The sequence below is a fragment of the Syngnathus typhle genome, linkage group LG19 (assembly GCF_033458585.1).
Source record: "Syngnathus typhle isolate RoL2023-S1 ecotype Sweden linkage group LG19, RoL_Styp_1.0, whole genome shotgun sequence".
Lineage (NCBI taxonomy): Eukaryota > Metazoa > Chordata > Actinopteri > Syngnathiformes > Syngnathidae > Syngnathus > Syngnathus typhle.
The window spans coordinates 3520234-3537806 of record NC_083756.1 but is presented as its reverse complement, the minus strand read 5'-3'; the positions used below and the strand labels follow the sequence as shown (position 1 = coordinate 3537806).

The 17573-nt window shown below is 51.6% G+C and overlaps 2 protein-coding genes across 4 annotated transcripts in view; both read right to left on the bottom strand.

The window, feature by feature from the left end:
* Positions 1-702: 702 nt before the first annotated feature.
* On the bottom strand, positions 703-6748 carry prpf4bb (pre-mRNA processing factor 4Bb). 2 transcript variants are annotated; one of them, XM_061265639.1, is made up of 17 exons: positions 6625-6642; positions 5627-5705; positions 5511-5556; positions 4147-5267; positions 3904-4077; positions 3657-3815; positions 3463-3544; positions 3185-3386; positions 3030-3103; positions 2743-2833; positions 2527-2674; positions 2301-2438; positions 2082-2235; positions 1874-1988; positions 1642-1793; positions 1481-1567; positions 703-1391 (listed from the first exon to the last, which is right to left on the bottom strand). In XM_061265639.1, exons 3-17 carry the CDS (start codon positions 5523-5525, stop codon positions 1188-1190), a joined length of 2916 nt encoding a protein of 971 aa, XP_061121623.1. In that variant the 5' UTR covers positions 5526-5556; positions 5627-5705; positions 6625-6642; the 3' UTR covers positions 703-1187. The 2 variants fall into 2 exon arrangements, with proteins under 2 accessions (XP_061121623.1, XP_061121622.1); XM_061265638.1 differs by lacking the exon at positions 5511-5556 and having other exon boundaries at positions 6625-6748.
* A 614-nt stretch (positions 6749-7362) lies between these two features.
* The window catches only part of gli3 (GLI family zinc finger 3), a 56820-nt gene continuing 46609 nt past the window's right edge, over positions 7363-17573 (bottom strand). For both annotated transcript variants that reach the window (XM_061265839.1, XM_061265840.1), the window contains exons 9-15: positions 17109-17222; positions 16650-16790; positions 12983-13132; positions 12731-12895; positions 12363-12644; positions 11310-11691; positions 7363-11206 (exon numbers count right to left, since the gene is read on the bottom strand). In XM_061265839.1, coding sequence (XP_061121823.1) covers positions 8985-11206; positions 11310-11691; positions 12363-12644; positions 12731-12895; positions 12983-13132; positions 16650-16790; positions 17109-17222 — 3456 coding nt within the window. In that variant the 3' untranslated portion in view covers positions 7363-8984. The remainder of the gene's footprint in view (positions 11207-11309; positions 11692-12362; positions 12645-12730; positions 12896-12982; positions 13133-16649; positions 16791-17108; positions 17223-17573) is intronic.

The following is a 17573-nucleotide window of genomic DNA, read 5'->3' as shown; positions in this document are numbered from 1 at the left end:
CCTCCACATAAAGTGGATTGGGTGCAGTACAATATGTTACCCGCAGAGGGCACCCATGCGCTATATTCAGGCTGTGGCGGAACTTGAGGTCATTTGTGTTAAAATAAGACGGCGCATAATTATAACTAGCAAAGAAATAAAGTTTTTGTCAGTGGTACTGCTTTTTGTTTTGGTTGCTCGTCAGGCTATATTCAGGTTGTGGCGGAACTTGAGGTAATTTGTGTTAAAATAAGACGGCGCATCATTATAACTAGCAAAGAAATAATAAAGTTTTTGTCAGTGGTACTTTTTTGCTTGCTCATCAAGATAGAAGTGGTCTGGGGCCCAATATCACACCTGAGCTTGCACACCCTGTCGTCAGTGTTTGTTTGCAACTAAATTAGTCCAACAAAAGCATTGACTGCTCAAATGATTTCTTGTCCAATAAATTATCCAACTGAAATGCAAGTTTTTGTGTTTTATAAGCAAATCTGTTTCACTCATGTGAAGTCTTTGATGCTTGCTGCAAATGGTGTCAGGCTTTCCACTTTTTGGACCAGGATTTGTCCCTTCTGCCTGTAATGACAAGGAAGACACAATGACTCATTTTTAGTTGACTTATTTTTAACTGCAGGGTTAGCAGCTGGCCTTTTCTGCACTTGAATCTCGGACGACTACCAGCAGGTCATAACACTCAATGTTTCTTAATAAAGAGAAGCAATATTTGATAATAGGAAATATTTTTTATTACTAAAAAGTATCTTGAAGGTGCTCTCTGAACAGCAACTACTGAAGTCTTCACTGTACTCACAAGATTGGACCGTCACCAAACCATCAATTTGTGAATGGGGGAAGGAAAGAACGACGATGACGATGTCTATGTACACGAGGACGAGGAGAGGCAAAGTGGTCGGCTGTCACGGCAGGAGGCACTTGAGGAGCCTCAAGCACACCACAGTGCTTTAAAAAAAGAAAGAAAAGAGCAACAACAAAAACAGATTCTTCCAAACTTGCCATTTGTACACGGGCATGCACATTGACGTCCACTATTTACACTGATTTGACGTCATTTAATTTAAAGCGTCACTGTGGAAGTTTATAATGACCGGGCCGGTTAAAAAAAGAAAAAAAGGTGACGTGTGGTATTTACAGTAAACGACACAAATTTGATGGAAGGAAGGAAGGAAGGAGGCCCAGCCGATGTTTGGTCAAATCTTTTCCTGGATGAAAGGGTGCTGCAGGGCCTGGTTGATGCTGATGCGCTTGGCAGGGTCCAGCATGAGAGTGGCGTCCAGTAGGTCCTTCAGCTGCATCACCTTCTTGCGCTGCTCCTCGGGCAGGCGCTGGCCGCCGATCATGTCGCCCAGCAGGTCTTTGGTGGGGTTGATGGTGCTCATCACCGTCACCTTCTCCTGTAACCGCAAACGTCACGGCAACGTCAAGCGAGCTCCGTGTTCCTTTCGCTGGACCAGATCTTGCTTGCTGGCAAAACTGAGCTCACCCTTTCCGTGACTTTGTCCACTTCGATGTAGAGGAAGTTGAGGTTCTGGTCAAAGTGCTGATCTTTGAACAACCCTTTGCGGATCATCTGAGGGACGAGCGGTGTTGATGATGAGGATGCTGAAAGTGATGCGGGTGGGCGCCTACGTGCGCGCATCCTACCTTGTTGGGCATTTTGCCCTTGACGTCCATGGCCAGTTTGATCATGTGGTTGTTGGAGGAGCCCGGGAAGAGGATCTTGCCCGTGTAGAGCTCGTAGAGCGTGCAGCCCACCGACCACATGTCGATACCGTAGTCATATGGCTTGCCGATGACTTGAAGGAGATGAACCACCGCTTTGATTAGTTGCGCTTTTTCTTGAAAAGAAAAGGAAGGAAAACGGAAGGCGACTCACTGATCTCCGGCGCTCGGTAGAACCTGCTGACCAGGTAAGGCGTGATGTCGTTGTCGGCTACGTGAGAGGCCGAGCCGAAGTCACAGAGTTTCAAGATGGTCTTGGACTCGTTCACCTGGGGGCAAAAGACGCACACACAAAACGCATCATCATCATCATCATGTTGGAAAAAAGTCTCAATTTGGTGCCAAATAGCTACGACGCCTACCAGGATGTTGTCAGGCTTGATGTCGGCGTGCAGGATGTTGCATCTCTTGAGCAGCTTCAAGGCCAAGAAGAGCTGCTGACTGTACGAGCGCACAGCCTTGATGTGCAGCCCCACGTCCTTGCCGTACTTCTTCAGCACCTCGCGCAGGTTCATGCTGGCAAGTGCAGACGACAACAGTGTGAGATGCAACAGTGTGAGATGCTCGGGGGGGCTGCTCACCTGAGCGGCTCAAAGACCAAACACAGATGCTGCTTGTGGTAGAAGTGCCTGAAGAGGCGCAGGCAGTGGAACTTGTCGTCGGGGTCGGCGTCGTTGAGCTTCTTGAGGAATTCCAGCTCCTTCAAGCCCGTCTTCTGCCTGACGCCAGCAAAGGCAACACCCCAAAATGAACGACGAGACCTTCGGGTAGGCCGACTTGAATGTGCTAAGCGCTGGCGAGCCATACATGAGCTCGTTGTTGCGGATGATCTTGACGGCCACCTCCTGACCGGCCCTGGCTGTGTCCCTGGCCCGGATCACATTGCTGAACACGCCTTGGCCCGTGTAGCCGTAGACGTCGTAGCGCTTGTCCAGCGTCTCGCCGATGTTGACCCCTACGGGGAAGCCGAGCGTTAGTGAGAGCAGTGCGGATGGGAAGGTGGCGGCCGCTGAAGGCAGTTACTGTAGTAGCCCTCGGCGTCGGTCCAGTTGTCCCTCAGGTTGGGGTTCTCCTTGAAGTCCTTGCCGACTCCACAGGCTCTCATCCGGGCACTCTGCGCACGCACACATTGACAACTTGACCACAGTGCAAGTGTGGAAGAAAGCTATTAGAACAGCAATGGCAAGGAGATCTTTCTGGTTTGCATGAAATTTGCCTCCCGCTTCTACTCAGACTTGCATTTCGAAGTTTGCGAGTCAGGAAATCTTGTGAACTTAACGCAGCAGGAAGCACGCCTGCGCTCGGCTTACATCAAAGTCTGCAGCAAACATGTCGTCCGACTCGGTGAACATATCCGGTGCCGACGGCTTCTTGGGGTTGGCCCCTGGAGACCACCAGAGAGAAGACGAGAGGGAGAGAGGTGAGCGAGGACGTGCGGCCGAGATATCGGCAGAGGGAGGCTCACCGTCTTTCTCCTGGGCGATGAGGTTGTGCTTGGCCTTGATGCTAGCCTCGAAGGTGTTGAGGTTCTCACGCTCGTACTCCTTGACATCTGCGGCCACGCGCTCCAGGATGTCGTCGGGCGACGGCGAGCGGCTGCGTGTGCTGCTCTGCGGGCTGTTGGGCTCCGACATCATGTTGGAGTCATCGCCGGCCGCCTTGTATTTCTGACGCGCGGCGAGGACGACACATTTGAAAGCGGCCGACTAGAATCGCGCCGACCGAGACGTAATTTTTGCAGACCTGTACGATGGCCATCCTCTGCTGCCGGCGCTGTTCGATCAAGGCCTCCTCATCCACCTCCTCGCTGTCAAAGTCATCCAGCCTGCAAATTTTGTATGGAGATTCAAGCAACGGAACGTTGAGAGGGAAAAAGAACATGCTTTGCATGGTGAGATTTTTTTAATGCGTGCGTGACAACTGCCGCCAAGACTCACATGTCTTCTTCTGAGGACTCCTGGTCGACCTTCTGACCCTCCGAGAGGCTTCCTTTGAACTTGTCCTCGTCTCTGCTGCGTCGTCGTCTCCTGTCGCGATCGCGCGACATGGAGCGCCGGTACTGCCGGAGCCTCCCGTATCGGTCTCGTTCACCGGATCTGGGGATCAGGGCAGAGACAGATTTTTTTTAAGGAAGAGACAACATCTCATTGAAGGCAGTGACTGTTCTATCATCATCTACCTCACCTATGTACCAGCGGAGAACGGCTACGTCTGCGAGGTGATGAGCGAGAGCGTCGTCGTGGCGACGGGGAGCGCCGCCGGAGCGGCGAGCGGCTCATACGGCGGCGCGAGGACACCGGGGGACTCTTGTCTCGCGAGCGGTCTCGACCCGACCCGGGTTCAGCTCGAAGTCGTTTCCTGCGTACATCATCGGAGGCAGACACTTAAGGGCGACAGTCCAAACGTGAATGCAAATTGCTCACGCACCTGAGTGGCGAATCCTGCCTGTCTGCTTCTCTCCTGCGGAGGTCTGGCGAGCGCCCCCTCCTCGGGGGCGGTGGCGGTAGCGGCGACCTGGGTCTGGTGCGGTCAGCTGCGCCGGCCGAGGCATGGCGTGCGTCTCTGGCGCGAGGCGAGACGCTGCGCTTCCTGACAGGGCTGCGCTGCGGCCGTCGGTGCGGCGAGCGGTTCTCCTTGCCGGACGACGCGTCCTTGGACGGCGACTTGGTGGGTCTCTTGTCCCGTTCGGCGTCGAGGCGAGCGGGCCGCTCGCGTCCGGGCGAGCGGGATCGCGGCCGCCCCTTTTCCTGCGCGTGCCGCTCATCCCGGTGCGGTGAAGGGCGTTGTTTGTCGGCGCGGGCGCTTTTCTGCTCCGAGGGGGACTTCCCGCTCCTCTCCTTGGCCCTCTCGGTGGCGTCTGAATGTTTCCTCTCCTTGGAGGCACTCCTGGCACGTCCTTTTTCCTTGAGGCTAGCGTCCTTGCCGCTTTTGCTCACCTTGTCCTGCCTGGAATCCTTGGCGGGCCGCTCCGTCGACTTGCCGGGGCTGTGGCGCTTGGAGGTGGTCCTGCTGCCATCAGTGGAGTCCCGTCTGGATTTAGCGGCGCCCCCTGCGCGGGGGGAGTTGACTTTCCCGGCGGTGGCCCTCTGGCGCTGCTCCCCGTTTCGGACGCGGGCCTCTCCGCCGTCCTCTTCCGAGCCCGAGTTGTAACCCTGCAGGATGAGGCCCATGCCCGACTGGACTTTACCCTCCATCAGCTGACTGTCCAGCTCAGCTTTGATCATGGCCCTCTGCTTCTCGAGGTCTTCCAGCAACGCCCGGTCGTCCAGGCCGGGGTTGACCGACGAGGGGGAGCTTTCACCTTTCTTGTGTCCCGACGAGGCCATAATGACGGCGGCGGGGGTGGGGGAGGCTCCCTCCTTGTTGCGCTTGTGTTTCCTGTGTTTGTGGCGATGCTTGCGCTTCTTCTCTTTGTCCTCCTCCGAGGCGTGCTTGTGTTTCTTGTGTTTTCCACGATGCTTGTGTTTTTTTCGCTTGTGTTTTCCGCCGCCGCTACCGTGCTGCTTGACGGTTTCCTCAGGCTTCTCGCCGTTGGTCTCGGCCTCCCCCTGGGAGAGAGAAGAACAACAACAAAAATCTCTTGGCCACTCTCTCTTATATGAGATCGTTTTTCACTGGATTTTACAGTATAAGAGCAGTTATGAATTCAGATTTGCGCGCCTTTAGCAAACTACCAAATTGTGCCATAATATGCCAGGTAGTGTCATTAAGAGCAGAGGTAAGTGTGAGTATTGTTGGATGCTGTTTGTATGTGCTGCCGCTCCTTAAAAAGCAGCACGACAGATTTTCACCTGGGTCTGAAACATAGGCCCCGTTTATCGGGGTGCACCGTACTTCCTTTAAAAAAAGGGGGGGCATTGTAAGGCGTTGACGACAACCACGACGTCACACCACCAGGGGTAGCTACCTCTTCTTCCTCCTCTTCCTCTGAAACGTCTCCACTGTCCTCATTGCCACTTTTCTCGTGACTTTCCATTTCTTGTTTCCTGTTCATCAAAATGAGAATAAAAAAGGTTGCAACATGAATTCATCACATTCTTCATTAAAATGAACTTTTTAAATATTACTGACGAAATACAGCCTGATATGGCTTTTGATTCAAAACAGCTAGTAGACCAACATCTATACTAAATCAAGAAGGATTATCTGATGAGTGATAAAAAAATACTTCACGCAAACAAACACACGTAACCACTGGCAACCAAAAGAAGGCTCGCTTTCTTCAGCACAACATACTCCATACTGCTTTAATATCAGCCGACTGATCCTGCACTATTTTCATAATGTTTCATTACTAAAACGAACACACACACAAAATCAGCCTTTGTTGACTCAAAAGAAAGGTTACTGCCCTGCACACCGACACCGTGTGAAGCTCAAGGGGGAACAGCGGTTATCTCGACGAGACGACTAATTTAGCAGAAAAACTAATGATGAAAATGACTTAATGCAGCAATTAAAAATATATGCAAAGGTTCTAGAGGTTCTGGTGCTGTTGTTTGCGAACGTACTCAACTTGCCGGTTTTCAAATCCAGCATTAGCTCTGAAATGCTAAGGCACTTTAGCAAAGTTAGGTTACACCGCGGGTTTTAGCGACACGATTACATTTTGACAATTCAAATAACACATTTGAACTCATGTTGCGCAATCCACACAAACGCCGCGGAAGTGTAAATACAAAATCGGGGGGATTTCTATAAACGTCTGCTTGACGTCTAGCCAAACTTCAGGCTAGCCAAGCTAAGCTAAGAATATTAGCAAATCTTGGCAGTAGTGTTCCCCAAACAACACGACTCGCGTTCCGTTGTTTGACCGGCCGGATCACTCCGTTTTTAATCAGTAAAATAGTCCCATCTCATAAAAAGTTCTAAATATGAAAGCATAGTGCTAAAAAAAAGACTTACACGTGCTCGTTGAAATTATTCATTCTTCTCGACGCGATTTCCATCTCGACGTCGGCCATTTTCCTCAACCGAAGGACCTCTTCTTCCTCCTCGCCACTAGACAGCAAGATGACGACAAACGCCTCCTGGCGTAGAGGCGGCGCACTGCTACTGCACACACGGAAAGTTCCGCGCTTTCTCCACCAGGATGCGCTAAAGACACTTCATACGATTAAATCCGGTGCTGCGCAATTTCACGCCTTGACCTGACAACGAATTCTCGTAAATAGACTTTATGCTTTTATTTTTTAAGTTAGGTGATTGTATATATCGGTATTATACATATTAAAAAATATACGACTATATTTACATAGTATCTTAAATTCATTAGAGTAAAATGACAACATTAAACCGTAGATCCTGGATTAACATCATTTAAAAAATGACTGACAATATTACCAGATTGTATTTTTATTCGAACAGTATAATTTAATTATTCAAAAATGTGCTTATAACAGTAAATTCATATATTGACATTCACTATTTATTGAATAGTGTGGTAGAATCTCTAATTATTCACCCACACAATAAATAAATACATCGATGAAATAAGTGCAATATTTTAGTGTTAAGGATTCACTTATAATTAAATGAAAATAATTACTTGTATTTAATTTAACTGCAATAGGTTTACTGCTTATAAAGATGGTCAGCGGGTGAGGATCGCTTACATATCTAGAAAGAAAGAAAAACATCAAGTCAAATATAATTTCCATTTTTATTAAAACCATACAAACATTTGGAGTCAAGTTATAAAAGAACTGAGCGAGCGGCCCCTCTGGCCAGCTGGGCCGATGAGGGAGGCCCAACCCCCTCCAGCACAGGGCCCAGACGCCCCTGCTGGCCCCCAGGATGTTCATTCCCCTTTTTCCTTTTTTCCTACACAAAGCGTAACGTATGGACACATTTTTTTAATAGATATGTATGCTCATATATAGTGATTAAAAAAAAAAAAAAAAGCACAGTAAATTGTGGAAACAAAATGAAATGAGAATGCATTTGACAAATCTGGACTTTTTCCATAACTCCACTTTTTTTTCCATATAAATGCTCATTTTTTTCACGTTTAGTTTTTTTTGTTCTTCCTTATTCACAATGTAAGATTGGCAGTGTTTCTTCTCTTTACTGAAACGTATAAGGCACATACCTCAATGCAATTTTCCTTCTTTGAAAGGAAATAGTTCATTTTTTTCCCCATTATTCAATAAAACAAAAGAAAAAAAACCAATGCCCTGCGATAAAAACGTACCAGACAAAAAAAATTGTACCTCAATGCTTTTATGCTGAACTACTTTTGTTATTACGGACACGTACAAATTGAAAATGAAAAAAAAAAAAGGCAAAGCAACAATATAAGACTAACACTGGCGACGACGTCTCGGCAATACTTGACGGCGGTACACATTCGGAATTTAAGAGCTTTGGAGAAGACAAAATCATAAAAAAATAATCAAACATCACTGTACAGGATTTAAAAAAAAAAAAAAAGTCATGTGCTGTTGGACCAGCGTCAGCGTCCAGTAAGACAAAAGTACATATGTGAGTAAGCACCTGAAAAAGGAGAATATAAAAACACTGTTTGACTATATACACTGGTGTACCGCACCAGACAAATTCAACCATAACACTTGATTGTTTTAGCCGAGTTTTCTTTTTCCTTCCTTCCTTTTTTTTTTGGGCACAGTACTTTCTCTTAAAAACATCACTGGCTAGAAACACTGGTCTGGGAAACCTTTTCCCCACCAGGAACTCTTCCTGAATTTGTCAAAACATGATGCAACCAGCAAACAAACACTTGATAATTTTATCCTGCAAAGCCAGTTTTGCCTAGCATCTTAAAATTTGGTACAACCCATGAGTAGACGCCCCAAAAATGTCTCGAGAAGCTGAGCCTGAAAAGAACATTTTTCTCGGAAGCGGCCATTTCAGAATCAATTTGGCTGTTTCCCGGGATCATTAAAAACAAACTTTATTGAGATATTTTATCTGAATACTACTAAATTTGAACTCTCTAAATTTGACAAAAGTGTGATGTGAAATGACCAAATATTTGTGACTCTGCTTGACTACATACATGTTCGTATGTACATACGTTGTTATTCAGTTTCCTGTATTGTTGTTGTTTTCTTCCCAACAATGTGTCCAGCAAAAACAGTGACAACACGCAAGAATACTGTTTGAAGTGAACATTGTCAAAAAAAAAGGGCTTGAAAAACAGCCTTCGTTCCCGAAAAGAGGAATATTATTATTTTATACATCATGTTTTCCCTTCACATACACCATTTTTTTTCCCGAGAGGAGAAAGAGGAGAAGAGTGGGGACTACTGCATGATGGCGAGGAACTTGCTCTCCTCTGCAAGGCTGCTGAGGAGGGAGCTCATGTCGCCGATGGCCATGTTGTTGACGCCGGGGGCCACGGCGGCCGGGAAGGTGGCCGACGCCCGAGGGGTGGTCAGCCGCGACGACGTCCTGGACAGACCTTGCAAAACAGAGGGGCTCAACGGGCCCGACACCAGGCTGCCTTGGTCGAAGGCGTCCTCCATCATAACGCCAAAGTCCAGAGCGACGGCGTCGTCCAGGGCGCCCCCGGCCAACGTCCCGCCGTCGATGGCCCCGCCTTCCACCGTGCTGGTCACTTGGTCGGACGCAGGAGACAGCAGGGAGACGGAGTCGCCCGGACTGGAGTCCAGCAAGTAGTGGTCTTCCACGGTGGGGAATGGGGCTGACTTGAGATCAGTTTGCTGGTAGGAAGTGGGATCACCAAAGCCTTGCTGGAGGTATCCATGTTCTGGAGCCTCCAGTTTCAAGGAACAGAGATTCCCGCAATTCTGCAGTTGCGGGACTTCAGTGCAGCTTCTGGGGTTGAGATGGTTCCTCATCGAGTTCCAGTAAGTGTTGACAGGCGGGCGTGGGCCTTGCTGATTGGGATGATGTACTTTATCGTGGGAGAAGCTTTGGAGATTGTTTATGGAGGCCCGAGTCAAGGGGTGGCAAGAGACCCTGGTGTTGATGTTCTGCTGGAAGTGGTTCTGCGTTCTGGAAGCTTGGTGCGTTAGAGGTTCATCAGTGGCCTTGGGGAAGTGAGGCCTGGCCAAGCCATTGGGTGCGACTCCTCTGGTCTCCATACACATGTTGGGTGATGTCTCCAGCTTCACTAGCGCGGCGCCTTGGGTCTGGTTCGCCTGGGAGCAACCGTTTTGGAAAGCCGGCGGCGGGTTCTGCTGCACCACCATGTTTCCAAACCTGCCGAAAGGCTCCGACGAGGCCTGCCCGCCGGACCACCTCGAGCAGTGGCGATCCCTCTGTGGAGAGCGCTCGGCGCTACCAGAGCTCACTTCGTTCCACTGGACGGGAAGCAAGCTTGGGCTCCTCCTCTGGACCATCTGCTGCTGCTGCTGCTGGAGGCAATCGTTGGCCTGGAAGTTCATCACCTCCGTGCCCTCCATGGAGTGTAGCGAGCTCTCAGAGACGATTTGGTCCTCAATGTGCACGTATGGTCCACCGTCTGCCTGGACTTGGGAGCGGAGATACTGCACCATGTCATCTGGAAGTATATCTTCATCTCCGAGTAAAGAGTACACTTCCCCGTCGTCCTCCATTGCCAGAGCTTCCAAAGCGACGTGCTCGGCGATGCTCGAGGAATACGTTGGGTGCTGCGAACCCCTCTGCAAGTTCCCCTCGGAACGGGTGTAATTCTGCAGGTTCAAGTTGCGCATGTCGAGGGGATGTGGCTGCTGCTGGTGGTGGGATAGAGGTGGAAGAGGGTGGAGGTTGCTCAGGCTGTTGAAGCGCTGCACGGGAGGGAGAGCGCAAAGGTCGGAAGGTTGCGTCCGCACCGGGTCGCTGGCCCTCCGGTTGCCTGCCGCGGGTCCCTCACCGGGGTAGAAGACCCTCCTCCTGTAGCCCGAATGCGCAGCCAAACCGTTGGTGGTCTCGGAGCAGCGGTGCGGCCCGACGAGGGGCGGCAACGGCTGGTTGGCCCCGCCTTCGTCCATCATGGCCATGCGGGCTTTAAGGCTCATGCGCTCCAAGTTAGGTAGTGGCGTGGGGGGAGGGCCGCCGGTTGCGGCAGCGTACTTGGCCTTCAGGTGGTAGTGCTGCGCTGGGGTTAAAGTGAGCATCCCCCTGAAGCCCCCGAGGTCCGCGCTACCCCCCGCGCCGCCACAAAGACCACCTGAAAGTGCGCCGGCGCTTCCCATTGCCCCGCTACCATAGTGGCTAGCCTCGCTGGAACGGCGGGAGGCGTCGGTGGAGATGGGGTCGTACGAGTCGGTGGAGCTGAGATTGTGGCGGCGGCGGTGGCGGGAGGCGGCTGCCGTACCATCGCTTTGGGACGCCTGGCTGGAGCGGCGGCTGGAGAAGCACGGCGAGATGCCCGAGGAGCGCCGGCTGCTGCTCAGGTAGGCCGAACTCGCGGCACTCCCGCTGCTGTCGCGCCGGTCCCGCAGCAAGCTGAGCACCGTTAGCTCGGTCGTGCCACCCAGCTCGGGGAGAGCAGGGGGTTGAGGAGCGGCTGACGTCCACTGCTTGCCCAAACAGCATCCTGAGGAGGCACACACACGGCAATGGACTGAACTCAAATCTGTTTTTTTTAGCGTCAACATGTGCTTATCATCAGTATTTGAGAAAAAGCTATGAGGACTCACCCTTCCCCTGGATGCCCGCAAGCATGGACCCCTTGGGGGGCGGCGTAGGAGCCAGGGGCCCCGGGCCGGGCGTTGTTCCGTTCACCTGCTTCAGCCTCTCCATCTTCAGGTGCTCCATCCAGCGCAGGGGGCGTCCTACACCGCGCCTCGCCCCCCGCAGGGTCAGCGCGGCCACCGTTGCCGTAGAGACGGTAGAGTCCATGACGGGTGCCGGCCCGCCCCGATGGCCCACCTCTGCCTCTTCCTCTTCCTCTTCGTCCAGCTCTTCCCCTGGCGAGCGTCCGGCGCTCACAGTAAGCTGGACTCCACCGCTGGAATAGATGCTGACGGGGGACTGGTCACTGCTGCATGTAGACTGACCGCCAGGGCTTGGCTGAGACGTCTAGAAGGACACACCACAGTCTTACTTAGTTGCACAACAACATTCCAAATGGGGGTTCCGTGGCTTTCATGGCCAAAGACATGGATTACTTCACTTGAAAAGACTCTTTCACAGCCCCTTTAACATTTCATGTTACGTTTTGTGCACTTAAGCCAAGCGGATTTTACAAGATCGGTAAGTTACACCCTGGACTGGTCGCCAGCCAATCGCAAGACACGCATAGGCAAACAACTATTCACACTTATATTCACACAAATGAACAATTGAAGTGTCTTCAATGAATCGGACATGCGGGTGGAATCTGGAGCACATGCAGGAATAAGGAGAAAATGCAGGCTTCACGCCCATCTCACCTGATTACCCACTGTCCTTAGAAGACAACAAGCGCAATGCCCAAGCATTGGATAGAAGAGAACATGCACTTGTTAGAAGAAGTTTGCAGTGCATTCACTTTGATGGCTTCGTAAACAATGTCCCCCCGAGGTACAGTTGCGGAGAACGACCCGTAAAGGCGGTGACGGTTTGCGAGGCTACATTACGCACGACGGGTAAGTCCAGTGTAGCTAGCAAACAACAAAGTGTCCAAGTCAACCGCACAAGGGGGGGGACACTAAGGGGTGTTCCACGGAAACCAAGTGTAAACCGAAGCCCATTCTGAGCTAGAGTCTCACCATGGGCTTCTCTGTCTTGATGGACTTGACCTGTAGACAGTCGTCTTGCTTGGAGGTAACGTGGTTGCTGAACTCCCTTTGGTCCGTGTAGCCGCCCAGGCCCAGCTGTCCGTGGCCGTTGGCGCCTGGCTCGCGGGGCTGCGCGGGGGGCCGCGGGTAGTCCCCGCGCTGCTTCTTGGTGACGTGCGCCTCGGGACCGTGTACCGTCTTCACGTGTTTGCGCAGGGAGCTGGGGTCCGTGTAGCGCTTGGTGCAGCCGGGGATCTTACACACGTACGGTTTCTGACAACAACCAGAATACAACTTATTCAGATACACTTTTATCGTGGTTGGCACCGGTCGCATGAGGTGACCGCACAAGCGCATACCTCGTTTGAATGCGTACGGTTCTGATGCTTGGCTCGGTCCGAGGCGTTGGAGAAGGCCTTGTTGCAGCCTTCGTGCTCGCACACGTACGGCTTCTCCCCCGTGTGCGAGCGCAAGTGGGTCTTGAGATTCTCCAGACGGGAATAAGCCTTGGCGCACCCCTCGAACTAGAAGCCAGACAGCAGCCGTCATACATTTTTTGTTTCATGTAATCACGAGGAATCGAATCGGGCGGACGCTGGGTCGAGCGTTACCGTGCACTTGTGAGGCTTCTCGCCGGTGTGCCGCCGCATGTGGACCACCAGCATGTACTGGGCCTTGAAGGGCTTCTGCTCCCTGGAGCAGTCCTCCCAGCGACACACAAACTCCTTCTTCTCGCCGTGGATGTGGTCGTTGTTGATGTGCTGCAAACACACGGGGACACGTTTCAGTCCAAGACTTGAGTGACCCTGGCAGAATGGGGTTTTCAGGTTTTTTAAAGGGTCAATCGGCTTTTGAAAGAGCGTTTTATGAGTGAGCCCCTTTAGGGTGAAGTCAGCAATGTGCACTGATTGGACACAATTTACACCCTGCATTGACCTCAGCAGATAATCCAAATGGTCTTGAAGGGACTGCGGACAATGGAAGCTCTTAAAAGTCTGAAGAGAAAAATATATCAAGTGCTTTCTTGGTGTTGTCAGGGTCACATCCTGACCGGGCAGGCCTCGACCCCCTCCGTGACAATGGCATCTTTGTCCCGCCCCCTCGGCCTGAATCTGACCCAGCAAGCATCCGACTTTGGCAACGTCTGCTCGAACAACTGCGCTCATTGGAAAGTGGCCCTCCATTACTCTCACGTGGCACTTGTTTAATTTTAAAGTGACAAAACAAGAAAATGATTGTGTGGTCGATGAGCGTAAGTGAAGTTCCCCCCTCCCCTACCCTCGCCTCCTGAGATTGATCTCCTCGGTCGGAGGCCCTGGAGCCACCACTTTGCGAGGGAATCCCCGCGGCGAGCGATCGTTGTGTCGGGCGGCCGCTCGATATCCTCCCGAGAGCGATGGACGGACGGCGCGGCGACGTGGCGGACGGATCCACGCCGGCGCCCGTGTTTGTACAAATGAAGGAGGCGCTTGACGGATGTGATGCATGAGCCGGTCGGCTGACAGCGAGAGGGGAAAGCTAATGGCAATTCTTATTGGATCAATAATCTCCATGCTGAGCATCGACAAACAGGTGCTGATAGCGGCGGCGCGGCGCTTATTCATCTTCCTGCTGCCAGCTTATCGGACCACAACTGTAAAAACGCCACCAAGATGGATTTAAGGGGGGGTAGTGGTTGACGGGGAGGGCGCTGCGCTTGCGCGTGCACACGCAGTCGCTTTTTTCTCAGTCTCGTCTTTCCCGGCAGTCACAAAGGGAGCGGGAGGAGTAATTGACTCTCCTCTTAAGGTTCTGGACAATTACCGATACGATGGCACAATGACTGCTAACCGAACGCTAACAGGCAGTGCAGAATGAGCAAACAAAATTAGCATTGTTGACGCTAACTGATACAACTCATATTTGAACTCAACAATGCAGCAACACAAAATAACAAAACTCTCCGGCATATATTCTTTATCCTCCGCGATTAATATGAGTTGTGTGTTAGTAAGCGTTAACGATGGCACCTCAGCAATACTTTGAGATTAGACAGGACAATGACCTGTGTCCATGAAATTCCTCCTTTTACTTCAACATAGTTCGGACACTAGGGTGCCAGAGTACTACTTTTATTCTACACACATTTGTGCACATAAACAAGTTTCCTGTCCGTCACGTGACTGACGTGATCAGCTCCCACTTGGGACAGGCTGGCCGTAAACCAGCCAGGGAAATAAAATAGCTTAATGGAAGAAATAGTGCTAGGTACAAATTGCAGCCGGGCCTCGCGTCCTCACCCGAGTCTCGGTGGTACGCAGCCCCTCATGCATGAGAATGTTTACACGGCAATTCCCCCACGAGCCTCGGGACCCGCAACGTCGTTTAGCTTTTATCAAACGGCCGCCTAATAAATCAGACGCTCTTTTGTGATGTCACTCGGCAAAGCGCTTTGTTGTAAAAGCGCGGGGAGGCGAGGCAAAAGACGAAAGAGGGTGTGGGGACGTGGGGGGGGGGGGGCAGTTGCAAGGGGGGGTCGCAGTTGGCATGTGTAATTCAGCGCACTCTTTTCATCTCGCGGCAAGATACTCCACGCCGATAAGCGGCCTAATCCTTCTCTCCATCGAAAAAAAAAATCTGCATTTTACCAATTAAAGGCCTGCGCCTGCAGTTAGAAGACGAGGGGGGGGGGGGCGTAATGGCATTTTTGCTCGGATACTTGATGTTGATGTGCCTTCAACATTGGTGAAGCAAACAAGCCCTCGCCAGCGCCCCCTATGGAGGTGACACACCAAGGCAAAATTGGACCAAGTGCATGCGATCAACAATCTTAAGAGTGCGTTCGTGATCGTTGACGGCACAAATCTTGTCATGGACTGAGTAACAATACAAGATGGCGTAGAAAGGCCATACGAGGGCATTATGCGAGAGCGGGGAAGGAGGGGGGGAGCACTTCAAGCTCGACATTAAAGAAGCCACCAGGCCTTATCTTGAAAAAGTCGTCCCTCTGGGGGGGAAAAACGACAGGGAGGGAAAATGAAAGTGAAAATGAGAGTGGGGGGATGTTGGGGGTCCCCCCCACCCCCTGAAATCAAGAGGGGAGTCCAATTGAGCAGGCGAGTGCCACAAATGGAATCAATGAAATAAAGAGCGCAAAGTAAAAGTGACACCCGCCTCGCTTGTGCTGACTGGCGCGGCCCGATAAGTGAGCTAAATTGCACAGATCCCACGTTTATCTTATCGGCACCGCCGATAAAGTAGCGCCGCGCTGCACGGCGCCGCCTGCGTTTGGCATGTTTGAGGCTTGCAGAATATGCGCCGAGAGCTTTTGAACAAGGTGGAGCGCGACGAGGGTGGTGTGAAGGCTTAATTGGCAAAATGAGGCCAAGCGCAAAGGCGCGGCCACGTTTCAACGCCGTCCTCAGAACAAATAGGAACAACTTGGTCCCGATCCAACTGGATATTGTTGGATGGAGGTCTACACCCGGCCATCTTTTTTTTCTCTTAGTTCCCCCCCCTAAAGCTATCTCAGAAGACAAATGTGGAGGTGGAGAAGGGGGCCTCTATTGTTTGCTTATATGGACCCCCCCCAGTCCGCCCCATCAAGCCGACTCCCCCCCTCCCCACTCAAACCCTCCAGCAGCCTTGTGAGGGGGACCCACTGTGGTCCAAATACTGTACTTATCCTATTACCGAGGAGGGGGGGGGGCACAACGCGGAAAAGAGCGCGTTCTTGTCGTGGGTTGGCTTTTAATGACATTTGTGTGGCAAAGTAGAATTCAACTAGCAAAAGGAATTAAGAGAAAAATGGATTTTGTTCAGAATGAGAAAGCGAGAATAGCTCATGCGTTGCGGCCACCTGCTGCGAGGGGATCTCCTTCCTTTCCTCTCCCTCTCCCCCCCGCCGGCTGCGAGCGGCGCAAGAAGTTGTCAAGCTCCTCAAGCGTTTGAGCCTCGCCCTTCAAAGGCGGGCGCCCGGCAGGTGAGGATATCAATTATAGATAGAGGTTACCACCACGATTGCCGTGTCAAGACGCAGACGAGACAAGCAGAGCGCCGGATCTTTCTATCCTCGTTTTCTTCCCGCACTCCCTCCTCCAACTTGGTGTCTGACAGGAGATGATTTTGTTGGCTGAGTACTATGACCTCACAAAGAAGCTTCACAGACACACTTGATCGCTCCTAAGAAGCATCACTGACTGATTGGTCCCCCTCTCCCAATTAATATGCTTTATTTTCCATTAAAACACATCATACCTTTTATTTTTGATACGCGTGTCTATTTTTTTGGACTTTTACCTGCACGAGCTGCTCCTGGGTATCGAATTCACGGCAGCAGTTCTCCCAGTGGCAGTTGGTCTCGTAGACCACCTCGGGCTCTTGCTTGCCGTCGTCCTTGTCGCCCTCCTCCTTGACCAGCGTCATGCCGTCGGGGTGATCCTGCCACACAAGCGCGTCGCTTCAGTCAAGCTGCTGGACAAATTGACTGGCCGAAAAAATGGCAGCCTGACGTTAAACGGGGGGATATTTTCAATCTGCTCCGATGCTGGAAACAGATCAGTTTCAATTTCGAAAGCTCCATATCATGTCCGCCTTGGCATCGGCGACGCGAATCACCACTGGGCGCTGGCCCAGAGAATTTGGCCTTGAGAGGCAGACTTCGATTTTTACGGCTTTTTTCCAGCATGGGAGCGAATGTGTGTGTGAGGGAACTACTTTTGTATAATAACATGGACGACATGCTTTTTCCCTAAGTACCTGCATGCTGAGCACGCCCGGGCTGGGCATCTCCTCCTCCGGCTTCATCTTGGAGCGCTTGTGGTGCATGGGGTCGCCCGTGCTGCTCACCGCCGACTCGCTGGTGGGTTTCGCCTGCACATGTAAAACGGGATGTCCTCGTTTTGTCTGGTACATTCGACACAATGGCGAGTCAAGACGGAATAGGCGCTTCAAGCGTGGGCCCGCACATACAGTCGGCGCCAGGTGAAGTAAAGTAAAACCCCTTTGGATCCATCCATCCGTGTCAATATTCGCCCCCTCCTTCTCTTGTGATTAATGGAGTGAGCGGCGAGCTGCGATGCTAACAAGCCCCTCGCTGTCGGGCGGCGTAACTCCCGGGAGGACGGACGCTACGGCCGGCGTTTGCGAGGCGTGGCTGGCGTGCGGCAGCGGATATGGTATCTATTACTGCCGTGATGTGATGAATGGCCAGAGGTGGTACTC

What these genes read in the sequence shown, in the direction of transcription:
- prpf4bb (XM_061265638.1), bottom strand. Translation starts at nt 6,683, where the DNA reads ATGGCCGACGTCGAGATGGAAATCGCGTCGAGAAGAATGAATAATTTC. An exon ending in AATAATTTCAACGAGCACGT is followed by an intron (nt 5,706 to 6,624) that starts GTAAGTCTTTTT and finishes TTTGATGAACAG; the next exon opens with GAAACAAGAAATGGAAAGTC. An exon ending in CGTTCTCCGCTGGTACATAG is followed by an intron (nt 3,816 to 3,903) that starts GTGAGGTAGATG and finishes CCTGATCCCCAG; the next exon opens with ATCCGGTGAACGAGACCGAT.